Source organism: Histoplasma capsulatum, genomic scaffold, assembly GCF_000149585.1.
Source record: "Histoplasma capsulatum NAm1 scaffold_8 genomic scaffold, whole genome shotgun sequence".
Taxonomy (NCBI): domain Eukaryota; kingdom Fungi; phylum Ascomycota; class Eurotiomycetes; order Onygenales; family Ajellomycetaceae; genus Histoplasma; species Histoplasma mississippiense.
In genome coordinates, this window is record NW_001813975.1 from 1,711,030 (window position 1) to 1,728,051 (window position 17,022).

Below are 17,022 nucleotides of genomic sequence, written 5' to 3' on the forward strand. Positions count from 1 at the left end.
ATATGTATACCTTTGGTATCCCTCTGCCCTCCTGTTAAAGTATCGCATACCCGCACGCCATCTTGCTATATCATGACATGCAACGAATATACCCGAGTCAAACAACAATATATTGCCGCTGTACAGGCGATGATCACTATATCAAGTATCTTAGAGTATTCCTTCTTGGAAGCTGCAAATGGGCTACCCCTCCGAACTTGGGTATAGGGGCCAGCCGGTAGAAGCCTGCTACATGCACCTTATCGTCGTCTCTTCGTCCTTTCTCTATCCCTCCTAGAAGCTGCAGCAATGTAGTGTCGATATTGAGTCTCATACGTTGTCCTACGAATATGTAGTGCAATATGCGATATCGGATAGGACGTTCACTAGTATATGCGCTGAATAACGTAACGAGTGATTGATCGTATTTTCAGTTTCCACTTTTCCTATTCGTTGAAGATAATGCTGTTTGAAAAAAAAAAAAATAATAATAATAATAATAATAATTCCCGGGATGAGCTGAAGCCGATATCCCTTGCAAACAGTGCAAACATCAACTTCACCAAGCATGAGGAAATAATCAAAAATGATCTTTCAAAATGAGTTAAATGATAACTAAAAATTATTCAACCCAATACTAACCACCTTCTTATCTCATTGCGATAATCACCCTGTTGCTTCATATATAGCAGCCGATGATGCCTTCGAGACAATCTTGTGCTCAGTGCGCGGATATGCTGAGGCTCGCGTTCAAACCACAGGTAAGCAGTAAATTCTATTCCGTCAATCAATTGTAGCTTTCGGATCGACAGATTCCACCCAATTCATTTTACCTCAAAAACATCGTACTAAACACATTTACTTATAAATGTATACATATAGCCCCAAAGATATTGCGCTCCGAATTCTGCTTGTCCTGTTGGCCGTCGCGGAGCCGTCTCCTCCCGCCTTGCATCCACATCCGCATCCGCACCCGCCATGTCCATGTCCACATCCACACCTCCGCCCAAGAAGAGCAGTAATAGAAAATTACTGCGCGATTTAAAAAATGAGCCTGTTAACTCGCCATCTTCGCCAATATCTCATATAGCGAACTCACTCCAGTCGCGCGCCTCGCGCACGACAGAGACGTATACAGCCTTCGGAGCTACTAAGAAGATGTTCGAGGCTTGCCAGCTGCAGGCGGACTATAAGATTCCTCAAGCGTCGCAACCCCGTGGCGTAGTGCCCAAGACTGCCCATGGAGAGGACCTAGGCGTGGGTGAAGGGGCGTGGTATAAAGGTTTGTTAGATCCTTCAAACCACTACCTTCCCACTAAGATCCACCTCTTTCGAATATTTTGTGATTCGCACGGGAAGGAAGAAAAAAATTCTCTATCGATATACAAACCTTTCTCCAAACATAACGCAATTAAAAAGAAAAGAAAGAAACTTACCTCATAAACACCAGAACTCGGCCTCCTCCCAACCTTCTCCACCTGGTCCCAAATCACCTTCCTACACATGTACCTCTTAACCGTCCGCCTTCGCGCCCTCCCTTCCCCCGAGAGCTTCCGCACGTATTCCCAACACCTCCTCGACAACTTCTCGCACAACGCCGAACACCGCATGACCATCTACCACGGCATGACCATGCGCGGTATTCGCAACCGCTACCTCAAAGACTTGTTCATCCAATGGCGCGGCGTGCTCGCCGCATATGACCAAGGCCTAGTGTCCGGCGACGCAGTGCTTGGGGCGGCTGTGTGGAGGAACATTTGGAAGGCGTCGCATGTGGACCCGAATGCAGGCGGTGATGGGAATGTGCCGGAGGAAATGGATTGGCGGAAAGTGGCAGCTGTGGTTGGATACATGAGGAGGGTGCTGGTGGAGTTGAGTCGGGTGCCCCATGAGGGCTTGGTGGATTTGGTTGTTGGGAAGAAGGTTTTTGGGTTGACTCGGCAGGATTGGGGGTTGGTTGGGACTGTGAGTCGGGGGATGAATGAGCCGTTCAGTCAACCGGCGCCAGCAGAAAAAACGGAATCTTGAGGGTGTTGCTAGTTGTGGTGTGTAATGTGGTAAATCCTGCCACTTCGCATTAGTTTTCAATAGCTTGAGGCTGTTGACTACTGTAAATTTCAAGGTATATCATCTCTGCGTAATTCAAAGGACATGAGAATTCAAAGCTTCTTCCCGGAGTTGCTGTTGATAATTGGCTAGAAATCTAATGACCCATCTGTCAACGGAAGGGTAGACGGGTCGACAAGCTTGTAATATACGTATATAAACGAGCAGGCATAGAATATATGGTCAGGCGCACGAACTCAGAATAGACAACATTTGCGCACATAACATTTTCTATGATATATAATCATGTGTCGGCTCACGTCCGCATCCCGTCACATGGAGGCTTGCCAAAAGGGGCAGGTCTAACTCCCCTTGTTCCCAAACAGATCCTTCTGGACCAAGCCTCTACAAATAGGATGGTAGAAACTTTTGTTTTTTTCAAATACTTCGATAGCGATATTGCGATCAAGCTTATCCAGCGCACGGTATCTTATTTTTTGATGCCATGTTAGCCTCATATAGATACCTAACAAAGATAGAGGGATAGCAAAGGACAGTCACTTACAATGGACGAACATATTTCATTCGTCCAATGCTCGACAAGAATGCAGCGGTCGGCTCGATGACACTCTTATCACCAGCCTTCAAGCCGACTTGGAAGTACATGTTCAAAACCTCGGCATTCTCACTCTTCGCAAGACCATATTTATCGCCCATCAACTTCGATTGCTCCGCTGACAGGGGCTTCTCAAATACGAGCACCTGCTCTAGAAAAACTACCAGCTGGTTCGCGACTAAGCCGTTGACATCAACTGCGGACGGAGAAAATCCTGACTCGGAAGCCGTTCGCCATTTCTGCGCCAGAGCGTAAACGATGTCAACCAGTGAGGTGTCAAAGTCCGGTTTTGGTGGGAGTCCAGGGCTGTAGAACCATTTATCCCAATCGAAGGAGGTGAGTAAGGCATGGGCTTCAGAGTCGGATGAGAAAAAACTGAGGATGCTCGACTTGAATTCATACGAATCGAGAGACGCCTCTTTGTATTTCGTAAAGTACTTTTTGAAAAAGTGTCAATACGCCTGTAGCTTTGCTTAAATTTTAGTTCCAGGATGGCGGTTAGGGGGAAACATACGTGAGGGATAAATTTATCAAATTTGTCTTTGCCAATGAGGTTCTCGAGGTAGAATAGGAAATTGAACCCCTTTTCATAGGGGACGCTGGAGAAGGCATCGTCTGGGTCCTTTCCTTTGAGATCCACAACGAGCTTTGTGAACTCATGGTCTTTTCCGTAACGTTCGACAGACTCAGTTAGGGCTTTCCACCCGATTATGGCCGAAAAATGACGATACGGCTCGCCATGTCTATTAACACATCAGGAAAACATCAGGAAATGGGAAAGTAGAAGGTGGATTGGAATGGTGGCTCTTACACAGCTGCAAGGATCTGGCACCTGAATGTTAGCTTCTCCGAATAAAATAACTGTGAAGTTTAGGGATGCAATTTAGAATTACTCTTCTTTCCAGATAAGTTGTCCAGCCCTCATTAAGCCAGAAATGTTCCCAAGAAGCATTCGTAACGAGATTGCCGCTCCAGCTGTGAGCGAGCTCATGAGCAATAACGTCAACGTTTTGTCGGTCCTAACGAGAAAAGAGTGTCAATTGAAGCTAGGAAAACAAGGAAATAAGTCGCATATACTTTCGAGATTACACTAGGCGTAGCAAAGGTGAAAATCGGATTTTCCATTCCGCCGTAGGGGAAGCTTGGAGGCAGGATTAACACATTATACTCCCCCCAGATGTACGGGAAGATTATTTTCTATAAAAAACCTTTTGAGTCAGTTTCCCTTTGTGCCTCTCTTTCTTTCAGACAAAGCCTTCTGGAATTTTCATACATCAATTGCCTGCATAAACTTTTCCGTGTCTGCCTCAAGTTCCCATTTACACTCCTCAAGCTTGTCAGGACTTGCAGCGACCCTGCTCCGTGGGCCGATGGGTGCCTCTGCAATTTCCCTGTTTATATCAGTATTGGACACTGTTGTCCCACGGATTATTGCAATTCCGTAGTGAGAAAGAAGGGGGAATGGGTCACCATAATGGAACAATATCACGGTACTTACCCACTGGCCATCGCGAAAAGATACGTCGGAATCGGCACCTTCTGGTGGAATTTATAGACCTTATTTTTCGATTTCGACGAGGAGGATGATACATCATTCACTGGCACACCACTAGCAATGACAGGCAGAGGGGACGAGATGTTGAAATCAATAACGGCCTTGACATCAGGAGTATCCTGGCATGGGAATATAGATCTGGCATGAATCGCCTGACATTGGGTAACTAAGAGTGGCAAACGGGTAGATAGTCAGCGATTACAAATGATCTCTCCTTCATTTGAATATCCTATACTCGTGAGAATAGAAGATGCTTACACATATACGGGTGCTTTTGAGTCGACGTCTGGGCTGGCGTGAGCCACTGCAGGGCCGTGCATTTCTCGGTTGTCTCGACAGTAATATCAATATCAAGCGTTTTGCTCAAAGCTACACCTTCAGCCAAAGGTATTTTCAACGCACTGCCATACGGTTCCTGGCGGGGAAGCAGCTCGAACTTGCTTTGCTTGCCGTCAACCTTGACATCGTGAATATTCAGAAAGCTAGAGTCTAATATGACTTCGCGGGCCTCCAAATTTGTGAGTGATATCAATTTATGCATAACGTTTCCAGTGAGCTTCTGCTTCTCGAAGAGGATATCGAAGTTGACTGTCGTATGGGTGGTCCGAAAGGCATTGTAATTGGACAGGGTATTGGGGTCTCTTGGGGGATTGGTAGCTGCAGCCATACTGTATGCTCGACGGGCCAAAGTGATTTGAAAGGGGGATTGAGGACCAGACAGGAAATCAGGGACCTTTAGATGGGCCTTGAAAGGGCGAACAAAACGCAGTGGCTGCAGCAAAAAATGCATCGAGGGGCATTGGAAGGCTAGGCCTAGCCCGCTTAACCTACATCTGCTATTTTTGGTGCAACGCCGCATTACGGGATGTTTTCTGTCAGCAACTGCTTAGTCATGTATAGTAGTGAGTGTGCCCTAGCTGCCTATCACGGACTAGCGCACGCACATATATGCCTCCGCTGCCGACATGCTAATACAACCACTTAGACGTCCCACATGAGTGGGCATCAAATTCCTCCCAGCAGCTCTGATATTCTTGTGATACTCATAGGCAGGGAACGCGCCGCCTGGACTACCTATTCTCTCTCCGATGCTAGATTCTCATCTGGATGTTGACGTTGTTTCCGGATACTGCCCGAGTCAACGAACCATCCATCACCGACCAGCTCATTGTCCCCAGAGGTGCCCGTCGAAGTCACCAATCGCCCATACTATGCATTCGGGCGTATAGTTAAGTAGTAACCATGCCAAACGCGACTCACTACCATTAGTGAGTGCGCCACACTGTAAAGGAATTCACACCGTAACGGAATTGGTATCTTTTGTATGGATTCGTCATATAAACAGTACTTATAGAAAAACATGAATATCTTCAACATCATAATAGATATGAGTTCTATATTATAATAGAAGTATATATATCATATTTCAAGTATATTAAAATATTTTTTTCTAAATAAAAATATATCTGAAATGAAATTTGCTAAATTTATTCAAATTCATCATAGCAGATTTCAAATACAAGAGAATGAAAAAATTTTTATTAAAAAAAAAACTGTAATATATATAGAATATGATGTATATCTTTATATTATAGAAAAATCAACTTTTTCTGTGAAAAAAATACTGTAACATAACCTCATGTGATATCATGTGCATTTCATCAAATTCATGAATGAATTGAATGACTGGCTCTGCGGCCTGTACATGTAATAGGCGCAACGGAGATATCTATATTAGAAAACAGACACATGACGATAGAAAGGCATGGAATAATTGTAGTGTGGTGGCAACATTGTCTATATAATACTCACTGATATCTGTAGATCTTAGAAGATCAGTGATTAACTTTGAACAATAGAGATTGCTATATTCTTAATATCTTTTGTGTGTACTTCACACTACTCTTGTAATTACTCTTATAGCCTATCTCTTACAATTCTAATCACTCTAAACTTTATTTGAGTGGTCCATTGTTACACACATCTACAACAAAACACGCAACATTAGTTAAAACACACAATTTAAAACACACAAGATGGTTTCAACACACACAAGATTTCTTGAAAATCAGTCTGAATTCTTTACCATCTTCAATGATCACAATATTTGATTGCAACAGTTAAATGATCAAATCTGTGAACAAGAGCAATAGCTAGCTATTCTGCACATACAACATCTCAACCAAATTGAAAGCATAGATTTATAAAGATATTTTTATTGAGTTTTCATCAACTTAGAATATCACTGCAGAATCACTGCAAAATTGACTTACAGACAATATGAATAATGATAATGAAACATCACTGAGACTGAAGATTAAGGATTACTATCAAAAAAATATATATTAGAATTTAAGAATTATAAAGATCATATGTTGACTCTCTTTACACATCACATATCAACAACATGCAATCTCTAACAATTAAGACACGAACGTAGGGGTACATTTGAATTTTCCACTTTTCCAACTGTTTTTCGTATAATTTTAACCCTCCAACCCGTTCAATATCATCGCACGCCCTCTGCGATCTCTCTACGTGTGTGTACTGCACAGGTTGAGTGGTCATGGAGCCCTCAACGCCCTCCCGTCCGCCCAAGGACATCGACACGGCCTACACCAGGCCACTGGAGCCGGAGTCACCGGCCAATTTTGTCGCTGGAAAGGCTGGCAAGAGGCAGAGGAAGACTGTCACAATGCCTCCCCCAGTCCTCAAAGGAGCCAGCGACAGCATCCCCACGGCCACCTCTCGGCTGCAGAAGCAGTTTGAGGAGGCTCAGCAGCAACAGAACCTGCAGCAGAAGGCCCTCATCAGATTGGCGAAGACTCTGGACAGCTGGGTTGAGGAGGAGAAGCAGTCAGTCAGTCAGAACTTTGCCCGAATCTTCTGTGAGAGGTTTGTCAAGTATGTGACAGCAGATCTGAGTGCAGCATCAATTCTGAGAGGGGGTGCTGCCCCGGATACTCATCCGCAGCCAAATGCAGCAAAGACAGCTGCGAGGGAGCCGACTACCTGGGCGGGTGTTGCTCAGAGGGGGAAAAACTCTGCCCTCCCTGGGGTTGCCCCTGCCAAGACTGCGGCTTCCTCGGCAGGCAGGGCTAGTGGAGCTAGCCTGCAGCCCAAAAGCGCCAGTCAGCCAGGGGGCCCCACAGGGGGCACAAAACCGCAGGAGGACCCACGAGTCCTCGTCACCCTCCAGCCAGAGAAACGGGTCGCCCGGCTACAGCCATATGCTGTGCGGCAGGCAATCGCTGCAAACATTCAGGGGGTGGGGGATGTGGCCAATGTGCCGAAGGTGGAGCCCACCAGGACAGGTTGGGCGATCACACCAAGCGACAGAGGCATACGCGACGCTCTGACCACTGAGAAGGCAGTGGCTACTCTCTGTGAAGTCCTTGGCGCCACGGAGATCCGGCTACCAGAGCGGTGGTACAATTATGCTGTCCCAGGGGTCCCAGAGTCTGTCCAGGACTGGGAAGGGGCAAGAATCCCCACAGACAAGATGATTGAGGGAGAGGTTCTGGCTCAGGCAAAGGTAAAGCCAGTGAGCTGTCGACCCTCGCGTCATGGGGTGAACCCCAAGACAGGGAAGATTACATGGATTGTCTCCTTCCTTGCCCCGGTAAAGGGCTTCTCACTCTTCAATGCCAGTGAGAGGGCCAGGCTGATTGAGAAAAGGCCTTTGGCAGTGAGACATAACCCAGGATGCCAGGGGTTCTGCCACCCACCAAAGTGTGCGCGACTGGCAAGATGCTCCAACTGCAGTGAGCCCACAAGCCAGCATGAGGGGCCAACAGGCGCGGAGTGCAAGAGAGCGCCAAGATGTGCCAACTGCTGCCAACCCTACCCAGCTGGGCATCAGCACTGCCCTGCCGCACCCAGGCGTGTGAATGGCACCCTCAGGCGCCTAACTCAAAAAGAGCTAGCAGCTGTTCGCCGCCTTGGCGACAGGTGCCACAGGGATGCTCAGGAGCGGCAACCGCCGCCAGCACAGCCAGCACCAATGGTCGCGGTGGTGGTGCCTACACCAACCGCTCAGTCAACCCAGTCAACACAGCCCGCTGGGCTAGCACCCCGCAAGCGGGCGGCTACTCAGAGTTCCATCAGTGAGGAGGGTGCCCCCTGGCAGATGGCCCGCACCAGGCGACGCTCAGCTCACACAGCAGTGCGGCAGCACAGCCAAGCAGTTAAAGAACAGTCTGACTTCAGCATGCAGACGGCGGGTCTGGAGCCCTTCAACCTCATCCCGCAGGTGGACTTCGGCAGCAGCTCACCAAGTGACTCCTCATGCTAGAACACCAACACCAGCGACGCGGCTGGCGCCGCAGGAACAACCAGCAGGAAAATCGCCCCCTGCAGGTCTTCCGGGCAAATACAGCCAAGGCAGCCCTCTGTCACACAGCAGCTCTACAGCTTGCTTTCAAGCAGGGCTGTGAAGTGATCTGTATACAGGAGCCATACACACACCCTGGCATCAAGACTTCTAACCACCCAGCGTATGAGTGCTTTGCGCCTATAGACCGCTGGGATGACACTAACCCGGAGCAGTGAGAGGAGGAGAGGCCCCGGGTCATGACATATGTACGCAAGGGCTCAAAGACAAGGGCACAGCAACACCGGTCTGTGCAAAGCAGGGATCTGCTATGGGTCAGTGTAAATGGCTGCCACATTCTCAATGTGTACAGACAGCCTGAGACAGACGCAGTCATGGACTATCTGACCAATCTGAGCCCACCAGCCCGCTGTCTGATAGGTGGGGATATCAACGTACGGCATGATGCCTTTGAACCAGGGGCAGTGAATCTGCACCGGGGCGGGGAGCTTGTCCAATGGGCCAGTGAACATGGGATGGACTTTGTGGGAGAGATAGGGGTTCCGACTCATGCAGCAGGTCATGTGATTGATCTCACCTTCTCCAATGTGGCCTTTGCTTCCACTACAGTGCGTCAAGATCTACACTGCGGCTCAGATCACCAGTCTATGATCACTATGCTGCCAACAACACCTCAAACACAGCTGAGTGATGCTCGGATCAAGATCACAGACTCTCAGCTGGAGCCCTTTGCAGATCTTGTCAGAGGTCTCATGGTGGACATGCCTTGCCCAGAGGGGGTTGGAAATGTGGCACAGCTTGATGATCTGGCCCAGCACTTCACTCAGAGTCTTCTGGCTGCAGCTCAGGCAGTCAGTAAGCCAGCTCAACAAGGGCGGACCACAGCCCCCTGGTGGACAGCAGACTGCCGAAGAGCGCACCGAGAGCTCACCACTCACCAGACAGAGGCCGCGAAGCACCAGTTCAAGGATGCAGTGCGCAAGGCCAAGCGTGCATACTGGAGGCAGGTGATCAATGAGGCCAGAGATGGTAGAGACCTGTACCGGGTGGTGGCATGGCATAAGCTGGAACCCAACCTCAGAGCACCCCCTCTGGTGATTGGGGATCAGGTCATAGAAGAGACAGCCGCCAAAGCTGAGGCACTTCAACAAGCAATTCTGAAGCGATACAACTCAGCTGATGATCTGGAGTATGACCCACTGGATGATGAGCACTGGAGCGGCATGGGGAACCTGCCCTAGAACCCCCGGATTGAGATGGAGGAGATGGAGCGCAACACCATTGGGGTACAGAGCACCTCCCCAGGCACGGATGGAAATCACAGTGCGGATGCTCAAAGCATGCTGGCAGCATGTGTCCCTCTTTATACAGCAGCTATACAACTGCTGCCTCCGGCTCTGCCACTTCCCACGAGCCTGGAAACTGGCAGAGGTGGCAATGATACCCAAGGTGGGTAAGAGAGATAGAAGCTCAGTCCGCTCCTGGAGGCCCATTGCCCTGCTTTCAGTAATCTCCAAAGGGCTGGAACGCATCATTGCAAGGCGACTGGCGTACACGGCACTCATTCACGGCATAGTCAGCCCACAGCATGGGGGGGCGCTGCCCAGACGATCTGCAATGGACCTGGTAGCTGCTTTCACTCATGAGGTGGAGGCAGCCTTCGCACAAAACAAAGAAGTGTCCATGGTCACAATGGATGTGCAGGGTGCCTTTGATGCTGTGCTGCGCAGGCGGCTGCTTCAGCGGATGGCGCAGCAGGGGTGGCCACGCGAGCTGCTGCAGCTCATTGACAGTTTCCTCACTGAACGCAGAGCTCAGGTCCGGCTGGAGGGGACCACCACAGCAGCACATCAGATGCAATGTGGCACGCCACAGGGGTCTCCTTTGTCACCAATACTGTTCCTTCTGTACCTGGCAGAGCTGCTGTGGCAAAACTCGGAATTGCGCTTTGGCTATGCGGATGATCTGAACATCTGGCGGGCGACCCACTCACTTGACAACAATGCCACCCTTCTCAGACAGGATATACAGAGTATTCTGAGGTGGGGGGAGATAAACAAGGTGGCCTTCGCACCAGAGAAACTTGAGATGATCCATCTTACAAGAAAGCGACACAATGAGGCACCAGCAGTAGTTGTGTCTGAGGACCTCACTGTTCACCCTGTTACTGCCCCAGCTGGACAGGAGCCAGCACTCCGCTGGCTGGGTGTACACTTCGACAGAAGGCTCACCTGGAGACCACATGTCTCCACCCGGGCAAAGAAGGCAAGGGCTGTAGCCCAGCACATTCAGAGTCTGGGAAGACCAGAGACGGGCCCCCAGCAGATGCTCTGCGGAAGGCGGTCACCATCTGTGTGGTTCCCTCACTGCTCTATGGCACAGAGGCCTGGTACGGCGGCCGCACGCAGCCAGCAAGGCACACGGGCAGGAGTGGGGAGGTTAGCTCCCGCCTGGGATGGCATGTGGGGACAGTTGAGAAGGTGCTTACTATGGCAGCCAGAGGGGTCCTCCCAGTTTTCCGTACAACGCCCATCGCTACCCTATACCGGGATGCTGGGCTCCCATCAGCAATGGTAGCTCTGGAGGAGGCCAAAATTCGATTCGCGACAAGGCTTCAGGTGGTGGATGAGAAGCACCCACTGGCTTCACGGATAGCACCTCCAATGATCACACGAGGAAGAGGGGCTGGAACCCGGCAGCGCTCAAAGACCAAGATCCAGCGGTTGGGGGCGCTGCTACCTGCAGTCAATAGACCCACACTTGCCATCCCACACTACTCAGAGGGATGCGGGACAGACCCCACAGAGGGTGTAGACAAAAAGAGTGCTGCTCAGGCATTCAAGGAATGGTGGAGAAGTCAACCCTCAACAGATCTATATGTTTTCTCAGATGGATCAGAACGGAACCTTGACAACAGCAGGCAGGTGGGCTATGGCTTCATAGTCTATCAGGGAAATAAACAGCTGGCCAGCTTCTCAGCTGCGCTGAGCCCTATGTCACATGTCTTCGACGCTGAGGCAGTTGGTGCCTGCCGGGCATTAGAGTGCGCCGTGAAGCTCCTACCTTGTGTCACAGAGGACAGCAGCAACCCTCAGATCTGGCTCTGCCTCGACAACACCTCGGTCATCTGGGGCATACGGGGCAGTGCAGCAGCCTCCTCAAACTGGGCCTACAACCGCTGCCATGAGCTCCTCAGACAGCACAATGTCGGCCTGAAATGGGCTCCTGGGCATATGGGGATAGAGGGCAATGAGGAAGCAGACCGCTTGGCTAAGCGGGCAGCCTCATCCACTGCAGCCCCAGCCTATGGTCTCGAGGCCACACCCACAGTCAGTGGGGTCCGCACAGTGGCCAAGCAGCTCAGCCAAGAGGCAAGGCGAAAGTGGTGGAGTGGAGCCTGTGGCAAGCTCTCTGACTGGTACCGGGGCTGGAGTTTCAGCAGGCCGACTGTGGAATACCAGGTGAAGGCCCCTCCGGAGCTCACCATGCCACGGCATGCCCTTCACCGCTGGCTCGCACTCCGCTCCTCTCATGGGGACTTCTCCTGGTACCACAGGCGTTTCCAGCATGCAGATGCGAGGCTCACCTGTGTCTGTGGACACAACAAGAGCCCAGAACATTTGGTGCTCTGTCGACACTCACAGAGGCACTTTCTTCACTGGCCCAAGAGGCCAGCAGCACGGCCACACAACCGGGCGACGGCGTTTGCCTATCTAGGGTCTCTGACCCCTACAGACTTTGTAGAACTGCTGGACTGCACGCAGTTCTACACACGGTACTGCACAAGGTAACGCAGCCGGCTGGCTGCAAACCATCTGACAACCCCCGCAGCAGTTCCACGAGGCCGGCCTGCTGAGTACACCCACGGTAGCTAGTGCAACTGCCAGGGACATCACAGTCTATGCAGACAGTACAGATAGCACAACTAGGCTCATCTGTCTCAATTATCTGTGGTGTAATCAGTACGGTCTACGTGTCTGACTCAGCTGATATGGTTTTGACTGCCGGCATTGTATCTACGCGTACTCTGCTTTGTTTTCCTCTCGTCTGCCCTTGTCTCTATCGGCTCAAATGCTTCTTCTTCCTTCTTTTCTTTGCTCTCTCTGTCATTCTCTGCTCTTTTCCTGTCACAACCTTCTTCAGTGCTCTCTCCTTCATTATTTATCTTGTCTGTCTTTCTTCTGATATTAGAAGCACAGACAGCTTTCTGATCAACTGAGAGAGGTATCCCTCTCTGCTCACTATAAAGGCCTTCCAGGCACGGCAGCGGCGGTCTCCTCAGGGAACCACACTATAGCCCCACCATGAATGGCCATACGTTGGGCCAGAAGTGGATGCGCAGCTCAAAAAAATCCTTTTCAATGAGCTGAGTCTTCTCAAAAGTTGCCACCTGGATTCTGTATTCTCTCTCTCTGTGTGTACATAGAAATCTCTCCAGCGTAGCACGTCTCCATGCCCTTCAGGAGGCTTCTGAAACACGGGCGCTGCCCGTGTTTTCTCCGGGACGTTAAACCTATACATATATATATACATACAAGAAATTAGTGAATTTTTAATTGATGAATTTCAAAAAATGCTGCCTTTCAATGAAGTTTTGAATGAAAAATTTGTTATGTATCAAATTGTCATTGCAAGGTTTATACTTGATGTGCAGATCTATGAAGATGTAAATGAGATTCTAGAATTTTATATGAATTTTGATGATTTATTGTCACAATAAAATATGGTGTTTGATTATAACAGCATTTCAGAAAATGTGTTTTTATATTCTGTTATTACATCAACATCATCCTCACTGAGCAAAAATCTTGATGCATTACTTGAATTATTCAATAACACTGACAAAGATGAGAAAGTGAACAGTTTTGTTGAAATGTTAGAAAAAAATACAGCAGTATATTGTTGTTGTTGTATTCAACATTTAACAATGTTTCTTCATCATCACTGTGAATCTGCTGAGGGTCAACACAAGAAATGCAAGCACTGTTCAGTGATGAAACATGTTTATATTTCAGTAAATCATTGTTCTGTATTTGCAAAAGTATAGAATTAACCTGTATTAGATGCCAGTAAATATCATCAAATTGATTCAGATGGCTATTATCACAGCTAAGGATTTAATTGTCACTAATGCAGATGTTTTGAATGTTAATGTTTTACAAAGTGTTGTGACAGCTGCAGTTAAATTCTTTGCAGTGAAAATTTATGAGACTCAACAAAATGGTTTCTTTGAGACTCTGATTGAAACAGTAATTGATGAGATCTCAGTGACTACATCGCTGATCGCAGCTTTCAAATCATCATTGAAACATCATGTTTCATTAGTTGAGAAAATCCGGAGTAATAAGCAGATCTGCTTTGATGACAATTTCTTAAATGACACTGATCAACCTGAGGTGAATCTGGTTTTTAATTTCTGAGTGAAATAAATATATTTAGCAGTCATTGTCATCTTCTTCATTTTTATTTACTAATTGATTTCTGATAGATTTTATTAAACTGTTTCAAGTACTTCTAACTATTCATCAAATTTTCTCCAGATTCTTAAGAATTATCCACATCTGTGCAATTCTTCCATTTAACAAGATATTGTGTTTGATTATGATATTGATGTTTATTCAATATAACTTCAACTTTTCATTTTTTTTGTGCATTTATAATTATCAATTCTGTCTGTAGGATCTGTTTATTATACATGTGATATGATTTGAGAAAGGAAACATAGAACACAGAATAAATTTCTTTATATTATAATATAAACTTCAGTTTGTATATCTGCATACTGCATATATCAATTATTTGAAAGGGACTCAAAAATCAATGATCTAGTTAGAGTGAAGATTGCAAGGTGAATATATTTATTACACATAGCATTACTCAGTTCTCTATCTTAAAACTTTTTGATATATGATATTGCTCATAATATTTTTTCTCAGTTGTTTTGACAGCTTCTAGACATTTTCAGATTCTATTTTCTGCTTGCTTCATCTGTTTCACTTGTTCTATCACTGATTTTGATGTGCTCATGCTTGGGGGTTTCACGTCTATACAAAGTTAAGTTGGTCAGCCGATTATCGCTTCAAATGATGTCATTTTTATCAATGCATGAAAGGTGTTATTATATGCTTATTGTGTCAGAGAAATCCATTCTATTCAGTTATTCTGCTGATAGCTGCAATACATGTAAAGATAATATTTAATCACCTGATTTAATCATTCCGTTTGACCGTTGGTTTGCAGATGAAAGGCTGTTGATAATTTTCATCAGACATAGAGTAAGTAATATAATGTTGATCAGAACTTGCTGTTTATTAATGTATTTCAGTTGTTAATAATGTTCACAAATAGGTCAAAGTTCTTTACAAGAACTTTCATACAATAATGTCCGCGAGTTCCTCCACATCTAGCTTTGAAGATGTGGGTACAATTATGGCTCATTTAGTGAACAAATCAACAATTATGATAATAGCATTGTATGACTTCCCTTTTTATTATCTGATAGGTCTTCAATAAAGTTTATACTGATTGTATGCTATTTCTTATCTGGCACTGGATGTCGTTGTAGCAACTCATACAGCTTATGCTGTGGTATCTTAATATGTTAACAAATATCATAGATCCTCACATATTCTGCAATCTCATCACTCATATCATATCATGAATACTTGTGTTTGATCACTTCAATGGTTTTGTCACGTTCAAGATAGCCACTTTGATGCTACTGCGTCTCTAACCTAGGTGTGTCTGTAGAGTGGTATAAGGTAAAGTCGGGGCTTATATAGTGTTGCTGAGCTTGTTCACTAAGTCAGAAGGTAGTTTTTTTTTATAGGCAAGTTAAGATATAATGTCAAGAAGGATATCTAAAGAATGATTAGCAATAGCTACAGCGGCCGTTTTAAAGTAAACAGTATGAGTACCTAGTAGGGCTTACAGATAGAGGCGAAGACTTAAGGGTATGCGTCGTGAAGAAGTATACTTAAAGGTGAACTTATAGTCGCACCATGTAACTGAGTATAAGTAAAGGTAGTAGAAGAGTAAGTAAGATGAAATTGATCGTGATCAAGAAGATAAGCTCCTTGATCCTAAGGGTAATAAGTGTGTTTATATACATCTTGAGATACATGAGGATAGCTCGGATAGCTCTTGCCAAGATAGCTATCAGAGTGAGGATAGCTGTGATCACTCCGCTCACTCGAGTGATCCGAGTGATTTATCTCAGTTCCTCAGCCACTTCGCTTCGTAAAATTATAAGCTAACTCCTTTTGACTTCTGCCAAGTGCTGAGATCTTTTGGACCAATCATAATTTACATGGCTTAAACTAGTCTTAATTAGGAAGGAGGAAAATTTTCCTTCGCGAAGCGTCTGAGAAAGAACGGTCGCGCATTGTTAGTAACCCCGGGTCATTTTGAAGGGATGGCCAACTTTGCTCCATGCGCCAACTCCATCCTTATCAATTGACACAATTCGGCATAGTAAGGGAGATTTGTCTATCAAAAAGCTATAGAACACACTATTTTTTATTATGATAGGAGCCCTTTTGAGGTACGAACAACCGTGTCAAAAATGGTCACTTCGTGTTTTTTCACCAGAATGTATACTGATTTTTCAAAAATAATCTATAGATTCTCAACCACATATCCTATCAGCAAGATAAACATACTCGGATGCTCAGAATTAAGCCTAGAATGTCCGACTACCAACAAATAACATTCTCTTGATGATACTACCTCTCAGTCAGACCATCTGGTTTCTGTGGCACAAAGTAGGGTTATACCTTACACAGTGAACCCCTGCAAACCTCTGCGACCTCCCATAGGCTTCTATGAGCTCCTGATAATATCTTCCAATTATTGAGAATCTTGTGAGATGGTTCGTGGCAAATCAGACCCCACACCGGACCGTCGGAAACGGCGAAGTCGACATCAAATACGGCACAGAAGGGCTGCACTGGCAGAGCCACAAGACATTGAAACAACATTATCACCTAGCGCTCTAGATGCTATATTAGTGATGGATATCCAAAGTATGCCTGAATTAATTGGGAAATACTCACATCCAGACCATGTTAAGCAGCAGTATGGTGTGATTGAGGCATGTCTGAAGCGGCTGCTAAGAGATGGAAAGCCAGAAAGTACCCTCTGTCCTCATCCAGAACAGGTCCGTACTGTACGGCGATTAATATATGGATATGGTGACACTCTGTTTATTGCGCGGACTGGGTTTGGCAAAAGCCTTATTCTTCATTCCTATTCAATATTAACAGGAAGGATAACCATCCAACTTGTTCCATTGACTGGACTTGGTGAGCAGCAACAACGGGATATTGCTGAATTCCCAGGGGCACGGCCTTGTATGATCACTGCAGACTCCAAGAGAGCTGAACACTCATGGTTGCAGTCCATTCAACGGGGGTTATATACCCATGTTCTTCTCAGCCCAGAGCAGGCTCCTCTCCAAGGTCTTTAACGGAGCCTTGATGAAGCCTGACTTCC

The 17,022-nt window shown here is 46.7% G+C and overlaps 5 protein-coding genes across 5 annotated transcripts; 4 read left to right on the plus strand and 1 right to left on the minus strand.

Annotated features, from left to right (window-relative positions):
- Positions 1 to 957: 957 nt before the first annotated feature.
- Positions 958 to 2,134, plus strand: HCAG_07439 (conserved hypothetical protein; the record flags this gene model as incomplete). The annotated part of the gene is made up of 3 exons (XM_001537967.1): positions 958 to 1,261; positions 1,430 to 1,944; positions 2,102 to 2,134. 3 exons carry the CDS (start codon positions 958 to 960, stop codon positions 2,132 to 2,134), a joined length of 852 nt encoding a protein of 283 aa, XP_001538017.1.
- Positions 2,135 to 2,496: 362 nt separating this feature from the next.
- Positions 2,497 to 5,055, minus strand: HCAG_07440 (conserved hypothetical protein; the record flags this gene model as incomplete). The annotated part of the gene is made up of 10 exons (XM_001537968.1): positions 2,497 to 2,551; positions 2,591 to 3,078; positions 3,156 to 3,384; positions 3,453 to 3,466; positions 3,535 to 3,660; positions 3,719 to 3,838; positions 3,915 to 4,032; positions 4,140 to 4,362; positions 4,455 to 4,853; positions 5,028 to 5,055. The coding sequence occupies 10 exons, from the start codon at positions 5,053 to 5,055 to the stop codon at positions 2,497 to 2,499; spliced, it is 1,800 nt and encodes a 599-aa protein (XP_001538018.1).
- Positions 5,056 to 6,762: 1,707 nt separating this feature from the next.
- On the plus strand, positions 6,763 to 8,490 carry HCAG_07441 (predicted protein; the record flags this gene model as incomplete). Its single annotated transcript, XM_001537969.1, has 1 exon — positions 6,763 to 8,490. One exon carries the CDS (start codon positions 6,763 to 6,765, stop codon positions 8,488 to 8,490), a length of 1,728 nt encoding a protein of 575 aa, XP_001538019.1.
- A 278-nt stretch (positions 8,491 to 8,768) lies between these two features.
- Positions 8,769 to 12,320, plus strand: HCAG_07442 (conserved hypothetical protein; the record flags this gene model as incomplete). Its single annotated transcript, XM_001537970.1, has 3 exons — positions 8,769 to 9,718; positions 9,822 to 10,967; positions 11,030 to 12,320. 3 exons carry the CDS (start codon positions 8,769 to 8,771, stop codon positions 12,318 to 12,320), a joined length of 3,387 nt encoding a protein of 1,128 aa, XP_001538020.1.
- Positions 12,321 to 13,622: 1,302 nt separating this feature from the next.
- On the plus strand, positions 13,623 to 14,111 carry HCAG_07443 (predicted protein; the record flags this gene model as incomplete). The annotated part of the gene is made up of 2 exons (XM_001537971.1): positions 13,623 to 13,925; positions 14,070 to 14,111. The coding sequence occupies 2 exons, from the start codon at positions 13,623 to 13,625 to the stop codon at positions 14,109 to 14,111; spliced, it is 345 nt and encodes a 114-aa protein (XP_001538021.1).
- Positions 14,112 to 17,022: the final 2,911 nt, after the last annotated feature.